The sequence below is a fragment of the Crinia signifera genome, chromosome 2 (genome assembly GCF_055691185.1).
Source record: "Crinia signifera chromosome 2, ASM5569118v1, whole genome shotgun sequence".
In the NCBI taxonomy this organism is placed as follows: Eukaryota; Metazoa; Chordata; class Amphibia; order Anura; family Myobatrachidae; genus Crinia; species Crinia signifera.
Window position 1 is genome coordinate 264,762,808 of NC_139218.1, and position 16,339 is coordinate 264,779,146.

General features: G+C 44.9%; 1 protein-coding gene across 4 annotated transcripts; it reads right to left on the reverse strand.

Moving 5' to 3' along the window:
- Positions 1 to 5,034: 5,034 nt before the first annotated feature.
- LIPT1 (lipoyltransferase 1) lies at positions 5,035 to 15,883 on the reverse strand. 4 transcript variants are annotated; one of them, XM_083168523.1, is made up of 2 exons: positions 15,733 to 15,883; positions 5,035 to 8,822 (listed from the first exon to the last, which is right to left on the reverse strand). In XM_083168523.1, exon 2 carries the CDS (start codon positions 8,814 to 8,816, stop codon positions 7,695 to 7,697), a length of 1,122 nt encoding a protein of 373 aa, XP_083024649.1. In that variant the 5' UTR covers positions 8,817 to 8,822; positions 15,733 to 15,883; the 3' UTR covers positions 5,035 to 7,694. The 4 variants fall into 4 exon arrangements, with proteins under 4 accessions (XP_083024649.1, XP_083024652.1, XP_083024650.1 ...); XM_083168526.1 differs by having other exon boundaries at positions 15,791 to 15,879; XM_083168524.1 differs by having other exon boundaries at positions 15,726 to 15,839.
- Positions 15,884 to 16,339: the final 456 nt, after the last annotated feature.

Below are 16,339 nucleotides of genomic sequence, written 5' to 3' on the forward strand. Positions count from 1 at the left end.
CGCTCAGTAAGGGTAAGATAGGGAAAGTAGAGGAACCGGGACTCTTTTCACTAACTCCTCAAAAGAAGCGTAAACATTAACAAGTTTGCTTTACAGGTGTTCACTCTTTTGCATATTTCGATCTACGTACTCTTTCTTTTTAAATTTCTATCTCTTTTACTTTTTTTCTCTATCTTTGAAGCACATTGCACAATTTCTAGTGCCCTAGATCATAGTGCTTTTATGAAACCAAAATCTATATGACCTGCATTTAAGTGGACATGAGTCTAGGTCGACACGCAGGAAGGTCGACATGAATCTAGGTCAACATGGATTAGGTTGACAGGGTCACTATGTCGACATGGGTTAGGTTGACAGTACAAAATGTCGACATGGGGTTTTCACACTGATTTTTTTTACCCAAATGACGACACAGTCGACATGGACACAGGTTAAAGTGCACCGTGTACCCTTGCATGCTTTGGGCTCATTGCCTCGGCACACTATTTTATTCTCCCACCACGCCCTAGTAGATGGTAGGGCATGAAATAGTGCCTGTCGGCCCATGTCGGCTCAAAGAACAGTAAAAATCCCCATGTCGACCTAATGACCCTGTCAACCTAGACTCATGTCAACCTTCCTGCATGTCGACCTAGCCTCGTGTCGACCTAATGACCCGGTCAACCTAGACTCATGTCGACCTTCCTGCATGACGACCTAGACTCCTGTCGACCTAATGACTGTTGACCATCATGCTGGTGACCCAATGACCGTATCCCCTTAAAACCAGGGAATATGTGTGCATCCAGAAACACGTTTAACTTGATTGGAGAACAGACGGTCAAATCATTGTAAAGCAGATTATTTTGCACCAGATTAAATATAAAATCCTGAAGGCAAGAAATAAACATTTTGCAGGCATTTGAAAAGGAAAGCAATGCAACGACGTATCCTTGGGTAAACAGTCATTGTTGTTTTGAAGCGTTCACAATGCATGAAAAACAGATTAACATTGCAAAGGTGTAAATGTAATCCAAGCATTTATTATGAAGTGATTATAAAACAGAACTGTGATGTGATCTTTGTATAACAAGGTATGTTCTCTTAAGCATATCAATGATGATACGCACACATTTATAATGATTGGGAATGTATTTATTTACTGTGGTGTATGATGCAATGTTCTTTATAGGTACAATAAAAACAGATAGTTGGATGAGATCACCGTTCTTAATTTGTCTGACCTTTGTGATGTCAGCAGGCAAAAGCAGAAGGTTGTTGTTGTTGTAAATTACAACTAAATTGTATCCACCAACAGTGATGTGTTCTGGGGGTTTGTAAGAGACCTGTAAGCGGAGGTCACAGAGCAACTAACTGTCAGGCTATTTATGGCTCAGTCATTTTCTCTGTGACGGAATACTACTTGTGGCTTCAGCTGTTGCGTGATAAGGTCCACTGCTCATTTTTACACAATGTGAAGCCATATGGTTCTAACACTCAAAGACTTGTCATATACTGTATTTGCCACCAGTCAAGTGATTATAATCACAAGATAGCCTTGTTAATGCCAGGGAGATCACACATGCCAGGGAGATTACATATACAGACTTAAAGGTAATCTAAAGATCTAAACATTTTCAAGCATGGAAAATTTGACGGAGAACTATTTATTTATTTACAGTTTCATATAGCGCAGCATATTCCGTTGCGCTTTACAATTGGAAACATTAGAATTGCCCGTCTAAATCATGGGCATTGCGTTGCTAGGCACTGGCCTGAATCTAAACTTCTAGTGTTTGATTGGGGTTTGAGGAAATGCTTAAAAAATACAATATATCTGGAAAAACAGGGTAGCCATTGCATTCTGGACCATCCAAACACCGCCAAATGCTGCAAGAATAACAGAATACAGAAAATACATGGGAGTGCAATAGTACCATGCAACTACTTTAATCAGGATTTTTGTACACAAGGTGCGTACACGCTGGCCGATATATCAGACGATATATATTGAATGGCTGATATATCGAAGCACCATCGGCCAGTGTGTGGGAGTGATATACAGTATCTGTGAATGGCGTCATTCCCAGATATAACACAGCCGATGCCCGATATATTTAAAGAAGATATATCGGGGGCATTGTGCTATGTGTACGGGTGATCCACACCGGGAGGCGCCGGTGATTGTATGCGCCCGCCTATTTCGGATGTCAGTCCAAGTCAATTGATCTGCAGATATATCTATTAGTGTGTACCCAGCCTTATATTTACTGGGAACCTCATCTTGTCAGCCTTTATAATGATGTGAGGACTATAATAAAAGAGATTCAACACAAAGCTAGAAATAAGAGCCAGCTCCTGATGACTAGGGTGCTGCAGTCATCTCACCAGAATCTTACTGTTATTCGGCATAAATCATACTTGCCTATTTTTTAAAAAGCATTTCTTTGTGTCGAACTAATGACCATGTCGATCTAACCCCATGTCAACCTTCAGTGGTCGACCGAATGACTGTCGACCTAGTGACCGTATACCCCATAGGGATAATTGGGCAGATGTATTAAGCCTGGTGAATAGATATGGTGGGAGGTGATAGCGCACCACCCTTCAACTCATGTCATTTTTTAAACATTGCTGATTGGCTAGTGTATTATCTCCTCCAAGCACCACGACGACTAGGCAAGTCGCCGAAGGTGTCTGCCCAGATGCCCTGAATATGCACATGCGCAGTACTAAAACATCCATCCCCGATGCGAACAGGCCGGGGACCAAGTGAATTAGAATCAGGGCCTTAATCTCTCTGCAATAAAACAGTTAGGAAACAAAAGAACGTCTACTGCAGGCTGCTGATTGTAGATGGACTGGCTGTGGCCACAGTTTGCCTGATCGGTTCCATTGACAACAATCAGATAGCATGTCATTTACTACACATTTCTCCTGATAGCTAGAGGGAGTGATCATAACAAATGCCTGTAGTGACACTGGGTTGTAGGTCGTTTGAATACAATTATATATTATCTGGTCCAACAGTTTCATTGTGCTTATACAGTAGCTAAGGTCCAAACAGAGGGGGGAATTCAGACCTGATCTCTGCTCTGCGAAACTGCAGAGTCCTGCCATCAGATCGTCGCCGTCCGCCAGAGTGAAATCCCGCCCTGTGCAAAGCTGTGAATGGCTTGTGAAAATCACACTGATCAATGAATAGCTGCAAATCCATTCGCCACTCACTCGCCAACTAATGATTTTACCAGTGTGCGCATTCTGTGCGTACAACCTACTCTGGCTGTGCGATAGAAACAAGTTGTTCGAGGCCGGAACTGACGTCACAAACTTTGTGCAATGCTGTCCCTGGCTCAGGGCTGCACAGGAGATTTCACGTGAGTAGCGAGTTCTCGCACATGCCCAGTGTGCTGGCTGGGGGTGTTGTGGGGGGCATGGCAGCGATCACCAGGGGGGTAGTTTTCACTTGTATGCTATAGCAGACATGGTACATCTATTCAGTGGGACTTCCTGCTTTACCTCAATATAAAGGTGAAGCAGAAAGCATTATAACCACACATAATGTGCAGGTATAATACATTCACCCCAAATGCCAATACATTACACTTAAGGCACATACACACTGGGAGACTTTAAACTGAAAGCAGCTCAGTTTCCTTGTTTAAGCTGCTTTCAGCTCTAAAGCCGCCCAGTGTGTACAAGGCAGCGATGAGCACTCATGCGCGCTCCTGCATCATCGCTGGCCACCACCGCTCATCTGCTGGTAGTACCAGATAGAGAGGTTTTCCCTAATGTCCTGCTATGGAAAGTCATCCCCCCCCCCCCCCCCCCCCCGCAAAATTGCTTAAAGAGGCGAAAAACACTCAGTGTGTATGCACTGAGCTTTGTTCGGGCCCACGATTTTCCCCATCATCGGTCAGCATACACGCTGGGCAAACTCGTGAATGGACCTTAACAACCTCCTGTGAAATCTGCCAATGTAGAAATTATATTGATATATGCTCCTGGTCTGACACCTAGTGGTGATTCTAAGAACTAGTTAATATATTGATGATGATTATCCATTTAGTCAAGGTTGACCTTCGGACACCCGATGGATCAATGTTCACCATGTCATGCTGTCACTTGTTGTTTCTTTCAAGTCCTAATTTGCATGTTAGTGACTGCTTTGACAATGTCCAACCATCATATACGTTGACGTCCCCTTTTTCTTGACCCGCTTACGAGACCGAGCATTATTGTTGCTTCTAAGGAGTTGGCTTGCATGACATGGCCAAAGTATGAAAGCCGTTGCTTGGTGATCTTCCCTTCCAGTGAGGAGTTGGTTTAACACGCTCCAGGATGTTTATGGTCCTTGCTGTCCATGGTACACCTAGCAATCTCCTCCAACACCATAATTCAAAGGCGTCTATTTTCCTGCGATATGCATTTTTCAGTGTCCAGGTTTCACATGCGTAGGTGGCAATAGGAAAGATGATTGCATTGACCAGTTTTTTAGTTTGTTTTGTTTTTGTTGCAATGCTGTCATTACTCTTCCATATTTTTGTCATTCCTTGCATAGCAGTGTGGCCAAGTGCTATTAATATATTAGGTTGGTTAAATAAGTAAGGTATGAAGACCTCTTGTGTGTAATATTCTCTATTTCATTCAGATTTCATGTCAGTACAGAGCAGGCAGACCACTGCTTCCCCTCACGACCATTAAACTTTGCCTTATATCAGTCATACTGATCCAACATCAGTTGTAAATGCCATTTAGATACAGAAATCTGATCACACTACGCACCTCAATGTTGTACCATGTTTCTTCCAGCCCCGCCATCTTACAGCTGTTGGGACAGTATGACTGATATGAGACGCAGTCTTATGGCCATGCAACCAGTGCGCATTAATTTGATTCCAGCCACTGTTTTCAGTCTTTAATATCACTCACTGCCATTTTGTTGCCACTTTTAAAACAGCTTTTATATATATATATAAAATGTCAACAAAATAATGATAGAGATATATATATATATATATATATATATATATATATATATATATATATACACACACACACACACATATACAGTATAAGCACCTAGTAACAGCAGATAGTATTTAGGGCCTAATTCAGATCCATTCAGTCAGGTCTGAATTCGGATGCTGGCCAATGGCTCCTGTACTGCATGCATGTCCAAACTATTGCCCTCCAGCTAAATGGTGAAACTACAAGTTCCATCATGCCTCGCTTGATGCTATTTGCTGTTAGGGAATGCTAAATGTATGACAAGACATGCTGGGATGTGTAGTTTCATAACAGCTGGAGGCCTCCTGCTGTTACGACATGCCTGCTGTACTGTGTATACACATTTGGACAGGCAGCGAACACCTTCAGCAAATGTTTCTATTTGCAAGGCGCTCCCAACCTGATTGACAGGGGGTGGGCGTGTGGGGGTAGATCACCGGCGTTTCATGGGCATGCTCGCAAAAACAGTGGGTGCGCCCAATGGGAGTGTCCGACAAAGCGCAGGTAAATCGAATGATTTTTCCTCTTAGCTACCGCGTGCGAACAGATGTGTACACATCTGTTCGCAGCCCTACAAACAACAACATATGGTAGGGTTTTGTGGGGCAGTGGGTTGGCAGCTACCTGCTCGTTGGGCTCCAAACACTTGCAGCCCAGTGAGCAGGTCTGAATCAGGCCCTTAATCCTGTCTAACCTTCACCCCACTCTCATTGTGCCTAATTCAGACCTGATCACAGCACAAATCATTTGCACAAAAATGGACAAAACCATGTGCACTGCAGGTGGGGCAGATGTAACATGTGCAGAGAGAGTTACATTTGGGTGGGGTGTGTTCAAACTGAAAACTAAATAGCAGTGTAAAAATAAAGCAGACAGTATTTACCCTGCACAGAAACAAAATAACTCCCCCAAATCTAAAGCCCCGTACACACAGGGCGACACAGCTCACTTACTGAGCGACGTACTTCAGCACGATTGCTCAGCACACATTGCAGGGCACCCACTCAGCACACCATAATGTGTGCTGAGCAATCGTACTGAGCACCCCGTCGAATTCACTACACGGCTGCAAATGGATTGTTTCGCATAAACATCTATTCGCAGTCTTGAGTGTCTCTTAGCTTTGCATACTCCCTGTATGGGAAGAAGGCATGCAGCTGACATTCGGTGATGTCAGCGACCCGCCCCCCGGCAGCTGCGACACTGCCTAATTTCCATGGGAAAACCCATGAAACCCTGGGTACTCCTATGGGCGCAGCATGTCGCCTCCGCCCCCACTGGTGTGTGCGAACGGAACAGCGAACTAGCAGTTCACCGTGCCCGCTCGCACCTAGCGTATGCACACGTACAGAAATGTACGTTAACGATGTTTGCTTCCACGGGTCATTAGTGATGTTCTCCATCATCTAAACATGCAGCCAAATTTGACTATATTGTCAACGACTACATGTTCTGAGCGAGAGGCGGGTGATGTTACAAAACAATAACGTTATGGTACATCACTCAAGGAGCATATTGGATACTTTTTGTGTAGTTTCATGGCGCCAGCTTACACCGTCAGCGTAGCGTAGCTGTCAGAATCAGCGTAGTGTTCCCGCGCCCAGCGTAGTTAGCGTAGTCAGTCAGAAGTAGCGTAGCCTTACTTATGTAGTTTCACGGCGGCAGCGTAAGCTACGTTATCAGCGTAGGCTGGCGCCGGCCAACGTGCCCGAAGCGTGTTGAGCGCAGCGCGCCCCGCAAGGCGATGTGGATTACCTTACATGTAATCCGTGTTCACTCGCCACGCTTCAGGCTCATAATCCGCGTGCGCTCGTCACGCTTCGGGCTCGGTGGCTTGCCACACTATATAAAATCAACTCCACGCCGACGTGGATAGTGGGAGGATGAAAATGTCGGGAGAACGCATAACGCGTGCGCTCGCCACGCTTCGGGCTGCCGTGGATAGTGGGGGTGTTTCAGGAACACATTCACACCTGCCATACCATACATCTCAGCAATAGATACTCAGACGCAGGAGTGTATCATTGCTGGAGCGTCTGACACGCTCCTGCGTCTCAAACAGATGGAGTGCCATGTGTATAGCCCCAGGCAGGAACGTGCATGGCCCGCAGGGAAAGGCACTGTTTGTACTGTCTTTCCTGCTAGATCACAGGGTTTTTGCCTATAAACATTAGGAAAAGCCCTGCTCTACATAGATCACTAAGCACACATTGCGGTGTGTATCACGTGTGTGCTAAACAATCATGCTTAAAGCACGTCACTCAGCCTCCCTGCGCCCGTAGCCTGGTGTGTACAGGCTGTGAGGAATAACCTTTAGAAACTGATTATCTGGTCCTTCACCACTCTCCACTTTATTACTTGATAAAGCTTAACCCTTTGAGTGTCAATTGAATTTGGCAAAAAAAGTGTGAAAATTGGCAAGCAAACATTGTTATTCATTGTAATGTTTACCTTATGTAGGAAATATAATTTTTTTTTTTTGCACAACAATTTATTTGCATTTATATAACAAATGTGAGCGACACTGGCATTTCTAGCATATATTTTAAACATCTCTCACAGAGATGTTGACACTCAAAGGTTTAATACATTAGGCCCAATATTTGTTATTCTACCTGAACAACGAATAAGTTTGCACAAGGACCTGCAATCAGAAAACACAACAGACCTTTTATCATTTAAACACTTAATTTCATTTGTGTATATCACATTATTGACACCAACTTGTCACATAACATATTCCACTTTGTTTGACCGTCATAATCTTGTGGATAGGTTCTAAGCAAAGTACTTACTAAGAAAACAGTTTCATGTGGACAAAATTTACTGCCCACCAGACTATTTTGCAGCTCATTGCTCAACTGTTGGGGAAGCCAGTGACTAGGGAGCACAATATTGCAGCTCTGTATAAAACCATTCTTTACACTCATACTTAAATTAACACCTACTACAGAATCCTTATATAAAATCTGAAAGGACTTCGCAACATCAAATCTGGGTGTTTTTCCATAATTCCACTCCCAAGTGCACAGCTGCATTTTCTTTTGAGTTATCCCAGGAAAGGTGGTCTCATCACTTGGGTCAACTACGTGAACAAATGGTTTATAACCATACTGTAGACTGTATTCTTTTGCAACAGCATCCATTACAGCTTCACATGTTAAACCTGAATCCGCTTGCGAAAGGTTCCTCACCAATGAAGGTACACTAGGTGTGGCATTACTCTGTATACCATCGTAAGGACTTTGTAGCACTAGTGGCAACAAATAACTGTCTGCACTACATAGCAGTGTACAATGGTGGTATGCAACAGTCCTTCCAAGCTTTGCTGCAGTCCCTGATATTTTGTATTTCCCATCCAGCAGGAGATCATATCTCTGTGTTGCTTGTACATCCAATGAAGGTTGCAAAGTTTTAAGAGCTCTGATAATCAAGTTTAAATTTTCCAATCGATTATACTTTTTCTTTGATGTAAAAAAAGAGAGGTTAATATTACCAAGATCATGATATACTGTTCCTCCACCACTCCGCCTCCTGGCCAATCCAATGCCTTTCTCTCTCATCAATTGAAGATTACATTCTTTCCATGGATTCTGATGACGACCAATAACAACAGATGGAGAATTCCTCCAAAGAAAGAGAACATTCCTTTCCTCTAAATTCATATGATCGTGAATCCAATCTTCAATGGCCAGATTTTCATAGACATTATTGGAAACTGATTGCAGGATCTGTCCTTGGTTAGAAAAACTTCCAAATTTTGCAGCGGTGGTATGGTACAAACCTGGTACAGGAAACCCCTTTAAGATTGACTGGATCAACTTCATTTTTCACTAAAATGGTAAAATAAATACATAACTGAAATAAGCAATCAGCTTCAGTGAATGAGCATAAACCTCCCAAAAAGTTTGTGTATCATACATAAATCTGTGATATACCTGCCTATGGGGATAATCCCAAATATGCGGTGTGGATTAAAGGCCCCCCATACACTAGTCTAACTTGTCCTAAGGAGAAGTCGGACCAGTTTGCACCTTGTGCTCCCCTGGCAGCTCCCCGGGAGGCTCACTTACGATTTGGCACTTGATGTGACATTTTTACATGCAATAAATAACATGGGGGGGCTAGCTGGGTAGCGTGGTCCGAGTGGCAGCGGGGAGCACGTAGTGGCATTTGCCAGCCGGCGGAGTGGGAATCGGCTGCTGAATTTGAAAAAAATATTTTAAAAGACCAGCCAGCCGGTTATTGGCTGAGAGAATTCTCTCAGCCAATCAGCGTCCGGCCAGTCTTTAAAAAAAAAAAAAAAAATTCAGTAGCTGATTCCCAAATGCTGCTGCCTCTCGGAGCCTGCTGCTGCACATAGATGTGCTTCACTGCTGGCTTTTTAGCACCCGCGATCGGACCAAACACATTTTGCGATGTGCCAGTGATGGGTCTGATTGGACAGATTGAACCTGCAGCAGGTTCAATTCGTAGGGTCTGACCCAATGCGCACGGATGGAATGTCAAACTCATCCGAGTTGGGATCCGGTGAAATCGGCCCAAATCTGAGAAGTGTATGGGCACCCTAAGAGATCAGCAGTGTCTAGGTCAACATTCAAATGGTTGACAATATATGTTCAACATGCATTGAGTCATCGGGTGCATTAAGGTGGAAAGGTACAGCAGGTCGATATTTTTAAAGGGTCGACACAAGAATGATCAACAAACAAATGCTGGACACACGTTTTTATGGGTTTTACATGTTTTTCCTCAAACTACTGCTTAATTTACTTTGCACATAGACAATGACGGAATAAAACCCTGTGGGGAGTACAAAGTGAGCTGACAAAAGAACAAGTTTGCACGGATTGTGGTCACATTTGATGGAACATATACAATAGCCAACATGCTATAGCATGTTGACTGGATTGACATTGCAGCTGTAAACATGGGATTGGTACGAAATCCCGGCGGTCAAAATCCCGACAATGGGGGGGGGACGTGGAATGCCCCCCCCTTGCGGACTAATTTATTCTCCCGGTACTCTTTACCTAGCACGGCGCCCATCGCATGCACTAAAGTAACGGGTGCGACGCGACTGACGCGATGCCCGCGATTTCACATAGGGATCAATGTTAAATTTTTAAATGGACGCGATATTTCAGTTCAATGCCTCAATGCCCGCGATTTTGCCATAGGAAACAATGTTAAATGGGCCACAGAGCCCAAATAGGCACCCTTAGCAGTGAAATGTCCCACACAATTGTTAACGACACCCCACGATCAACGCGAACCCGAAGCGTGGCGAGCGCAGCGAGCTCGCGAGGGGCGGCAGTACGCGTCCTCCGACCTTTTCATACCCCCACTATCCACGTCGGCGTGGAGTTGAGAATAGAATAGTGTGGCGAGCGCAGCGAGCCACCGTGCCCGAAGCGTGGCGAGCGCAGCGAGCCCCGCGAGGTACCTGTGAAGCCCACGAAGGGCCGCGTTTACCTGTGAAGGTATCCGCGTTCGCTCGCCACGCTTCGGGCTCGGTGGCTCGCTGCGCTCGCCACACTATTCCATTCTCAACTCCATGCCGACGTGGATAGTGGGGGTATGAAAAGGTCGGAGGACGCGTACCGCCGCTGCTCGCCACGCTTCGGGTTTGCGTGGATCGTGGGGTTTCGTTAACAATTGTGGGGGACATTTCACTGCTCAGGGTGCCTATTTGGGCTCTGTGGCCCATTTAACATTGATTCCTATGGCAAAATCGCGGGCATTGAGGCACTGAACTGAAAAATCGCGTCCATTGAAAAATGTAACATTGATCCCTATTAGAAATCGCGATTTTTTACACCCGATGACCGCGATGGACATCGTGGGCGCCGTGCTAGGTAAAGAGTACCATTCTCCCTCTATGGGTGATTGGACACCCATAGAGGGACAAAGTACCGGGAATCCGACTGCATCCCTTAAACATGCCAGTAAAGCAGTGTGCTTAAGGTTCACTGGCGATCTGGTTAATACTGTATGTAGCAAGTTATCCTTAATGACATGCAGACACCTGCATACCAGAATTGATACAGTCACTGTTGATCCTGTAACTACTTCCCAATCAAACTGGCCTTGAGCATGATGGTACTTGGAGCCCAGTTTGTCAATGAGACATAACCCCTTTACTCCATGCTATGTTCTACTTTTAGTATTCAACAAACAGCGGTAAACTACATTTACCTCTGTTTGCCCCTGTACTGCTCTCGCCATCTACAGATGGTGACTGCAATATGGTCCGATTTGTCGGCAATAACTTTTCTGATTCAGCGAACCTTTCCAGGTATTACTGGGTTCCTGCCGTGTGCTACCGTAATGTACATGCGTAGACTGGACAACACTTCCAGCAGATGAGTGGAGGCCACCACTGAGGAGGAAGACATTGCTGGACCTTGCCAAACAGGAATGTAATGCTAAATGACAGCTGCATATCCATTAGTATCAAATTTATACTAAATGAAATAGGCCACTGGTATTAAGATTCATTGATAAATGAGGCCTTGGTTAATTGTTGAGCTTACCGGTATGTCTGTAAGCTATATATTTAGCAAGCAAAAGGTGACTTAAATCTTGTGGAAACATTTGTTTCTCCATGGTGTAAGTATCCCAGCTATGCAGGACAAGCTTAATGGAGAAGATAACACAACTATGTTCTCTGTTACTGGCTGACTACTACAATATTGTAAATCAGAAACATTGCTCTTCATAGCGTTTACTTATTGGAGATTAAGGGAAATATTACCGCCCAGGATCGCATTGTAAAATGCGATCACACCGGCGTGATGTATCAAATTTGAGGGTGCAGGGAAAGAGCTCCGAAAGGAGCCCGTCCCTGCGAAGCGCTGACTCAGAACCCGGGGGGGTCTAGGCATGCGCAATTATGAGCTGACACCCGCCGACTGCACTGCCGCCTGGGCCCATAGGCTACAATGGGCTATCGCCATCTCAGAATTAGGGGGTTACTTAATATTTGCGGCTAACCGGATTTAGCCGCAAATATGGTTTGATAAATGGGCACCTATGGTAGCAAAATAGGTTCAAATAAAGCCTAAAAGGCTTAATAGCTAGATAGATAGATAGTTAGATCACTTTTCGTGGCACTTGCCCACATTGAATTAAAAAATATTCTGGTCAATATAGACATTAATACTGAACAGATGCCTGGGAATCTTTGTAGACTAGTGTTTTATGAAATAAATATATATACAGCCAGGATTGGACTGGCCCACAGGGGAATAGGAAAACCTCCGGTGGGCCCTTCTGCCTGTATGCCCACCTCTTCCTCTAGGGATCAGTTCCCAGACTCTATCCTAGTGCACTTTAATTATACATGCTACATAAGTTACATTATACTGCACAGGACTATGGTGTATTTTCTACAGTGCACTGCTGTTGTTAATGTGGTACATTATCATGCATGTACTAGCAGCGTTAACTTATATATATATATATATATATATATATATATATATATATATATATATATATATATATATATAAAGTTTACAGATCATGCACTCTCTAATAGCCAAACCTATGTGGTTGCTGGCCACACCACCACGGGAGCAAGGGCACACCCTTTTTTCATGGGTCCCTACCACGGGATATGGTCACTAGGTGGACATGCATGACGGCCGACATGCTTGAATGTTGACATGGTATGTGGGGCAGTACGGATGGTATAGTGGTTAGCATTACTGTCTCACAGCGCTAAGGTCATGGGTTCGATTCCTACCATCGCTATAACTATGCAGAGTTTGTATATTCTCCCCGTACTTGGGTGGGTTTCCTCCGGGTACTCCGGTTTCTCGAAACGCCCAACATGACCCTCTCCAGGAGGAACACAAAGCTCTGTTTCTGGACTTCCCTCTTAATTTAATTGTTTTGAACAGGTTAAGTAATAACAATGGTGTCTGAACACAGGTGATGGCAATCATAAACGAAGAAGGAAGTCGAGAAACAGAGCGAGGTGTCCCTCCTGGAGAGAGTCATGTTGGGAGGTATGGTTTCTTCCTACAATCCAAAAATATACAGGTAGGCTAATTGGCTCCCAAATAAATTAGCCCTAGAATGTCTGTGTGTGCGCGTGTAAATGTGGTAGGGAATATAGATTGTAAGCTCCACTGGGGCAGGGACTGATGTGAATGTTCAAATATTCTCTGTAAGTGCTGCAGAATATGTGTGCGCTATATAAGAAACTGGTAATAAATTAATAATAAGGTCGACATGACTGAGGGTCGATATGGGTTAGGTCGACATCATAACAAGCATTATGTCGACATAGGGAAGGTCGACAGCCAAAATGTAAACATGAGGTTTTTTACTGTTGAGCCAATATGTGCCGACAGACGGTATTTCATGCCCTACCATCCACTAGGGCGCGGTGGGAAATTAAAATAGTGCCCGAAGCAGAGTGAGCTATGCGAGGGGATGCGGTGCTATGTTTCAGTGTCCATGTCTACTGTGTTGACATTGGGAAAAAAGATGAAAAACAGCACGTCAACCTTTTGACTGTCAACCTTCCCCATGTTGACCTACCCTGCATGTTGACCTAGTGCTGTCGACCTAGTTGGTGTCTATCCAATGATCCATACCCCCTACCACTGCATCCACCTGGTAGGCTGTTCATGCCCCAGTCTGACACTGTATACAATATGTTATCATAGAAATGTCATCAATTACATAAGGGCTTGGATTTCTTAGCTGACAGTGTCTAGGCATTCCCAACCACAGTCCTCAAGGCACACCATCAGTGCAGGTTTTAGTGATATCCAGGCTTCAGCACAGATGGTTTAATCAAAATAACTGCGGTACTAATTAAGTCACCTGTGCTGAAGCCTGGATATCACTAAAACCTGCACTGTTGGTGTGCCTTGAGGACCGTGGTTGGGAATGCCTGCTCTAGGTTGACAGTCAACCACTATTGGTCAACAGGCAATAGTTCAACACATGACAAAGGTTGATATAGCCTAGGTGGACTTTGACATAAGGTCGACACGTAAATGGGTGAGACAGGAAAAAATAAACACAAGGTTTTGGTGGCTATGTCGACATTTGAGGACACCGGCACCATATTAGTGTACCGCGTCCCCAAACATGGTTGCTGCGCTCGGCACACTATAAGATGATCCCTTTATTCCCTCCTGGATCTTGAAGTAAGAACAAAACGGTTTTAATGAAAACGTGTGTTGACCATTGACATGTCAATCGTTTGATTGTGTCGACTTATTTCCTGTCTACCAATAGTGTTGTCCAGATACCATTATATTTAACAAGAGTGTGGAGGGTATTTATCAGAGCTTAAGGTCCCTATAGATGTCGAATACTTTTGGCAGCGATGGGGGAGAACCAGATGGTTTCCCTCCATCGATGGAACAGCAAAACAATGTTTTGCTGTTTTTATTCCCCAAAGTGCCGGGACACGGAGCATAGCTTCGCCCCCGTGTTTTGATTGGCCCACAGGCCAATCAATCAAACACAATGGATGACCATCGATATGTAAAAATATCGATGGTCATCCATTGCATAGTTTAGCACTATCAATGGCCAGTTGCAGAATTGCCATGGCAACGATGGCCATCCCTACATGGGACTGCGCACCAGACACCTATCATTCACCTGAAATTTGGTCTCTTTTCCTGCGATTAATCACTGCAATTGCAGGAAAAGAGCCCAAATTGCAGATGCATGGAATAGTGCATGTTTTTTTTTTTTACTAGTTATTTATACAGTGCACATACAGTATATTCTGCAGCACTTTACAGAGAATATATGAACATTCACATCAGTCCCTGCCCCAGTGGAGCTTACAATCTATATATTCCCTACCACATGTTCATGCACACACAGACATTCTAGGGCCCTCATACAGCGGGTCCTGCAGATGGGAACTGAGTGAGTAGCGCCATTTGCCGGGCGGCAGCGCGGGTGGCGCTGCTGAATTTGAAAACACTGCCCGGACGCTGATTGACTGAGATTCAGCCAATCAATTCAGCAGCGCTTTCCAGGTCGCCCCCTGGCGAATAGCGCTATTCACTCAGTTCCCATCCACCGAACCCGCTGCAAGTGCCGGAGGTCCCATACCCTCCAACATGACCCATTGCATTCAGTACACAATGCTCTGCTCCTGGACTTCCCTGGTAATGTATGATTGCCAGCACCTGTGTGGAACTAGGTAATTGACGAGAAGGGTGTTTCAACACAGGTGATGACAATCATACATTACCAGAGATGTCCGAATGCAATGGGTCATGTTGAGGTCCCAGGTCCACCACTTGCTCGGGTCCGATATGCACGGGACCGCGCATCGGACCTGAGGGGACATCAAACAGATACGATTTGGCCCGATTGTTTGTAATCGGCTCAGTGTATGGGCACTTTTAGACTGTTAGAAATTATACCAACCAAAGATCTGCTGTCATTTTTCAAGCACAGCCTGTAAGATGTAAGACCAAAACCGGCTCTAACAAATTTAACGCTCTCTGACCTTTGATAAATCTCCCCCGTCACTCATTCCCTCTACTACAGATGACCAGCCTCCTTATTATCCATGCCGGCGCCCCTTCCCTTCTATCCCATGGACGCGACCTATATAGTCATCATCATCTTTTGCTACTGCTGCGCATGCGTGCTATGGTGGTGTCCGGAACACGTGCGGTGCGGTGCGCCGGTGAATGCAGCCAGTGCGGAGGAAGCATCACTGCGGGATATAAAGAACGCACCTCTCACCTATCGCGAGAAATCGCTCTTCCACCGATCCCAGGTTACTCGACAAGCGACGTTTTACCTTACGAATACGAAAGTCCCGTCTGTAGTCTCCGCCCCCTCTGGCGTCACCAGCGACTGACATATCGCTGTGTTTCAGTGATGTGGGCGGGGAATGGTGATGAGGGGGTTGGAGGCGGAGCTGGAGCGCACGTTAGTAATAAATGTATCGTGTAAATAAATCCCGTCATCATAAGGCGTCTTCACTATCACTCTGGTGTAATACGTCAATCTCTGTCCAGGGCTCTGCGGGCTGCTAAATGCCTCTCAGCTGAGTTTACCAGGTTGTGCAATGCAGAAGTGTATGCAATAGCATTTACAGATAACCAAGCTTGCATGGTGCATTCCTATGGGGCCTTAATTGAAGGAGAGGTACAAGTGATGGATTATCATTACATGAACTGCATCCCCATGGCTGTGCCCGCACATTGCATTTCTCCCAACATGACCCTCACCAGGAGGGACACAATGCTCTGCTTCTGGACTTTCCTCTTAATGTATGATTACCCTCATCTGTGTTGAACAGGTACATTTCTAAGAAAGGTGCTTCACCACAGGTGATGGCAATTAT

What these genes read in the sequence shown, in the direction of transcription:
- LIPT1 (XM_083168523.1), bottom strand. Translation starts at nt 8,816, where the DNA reads ATGAAGTTGATCCAGTCAATCTTAAAGGGGTTTCCTGTACCAGGTTTG.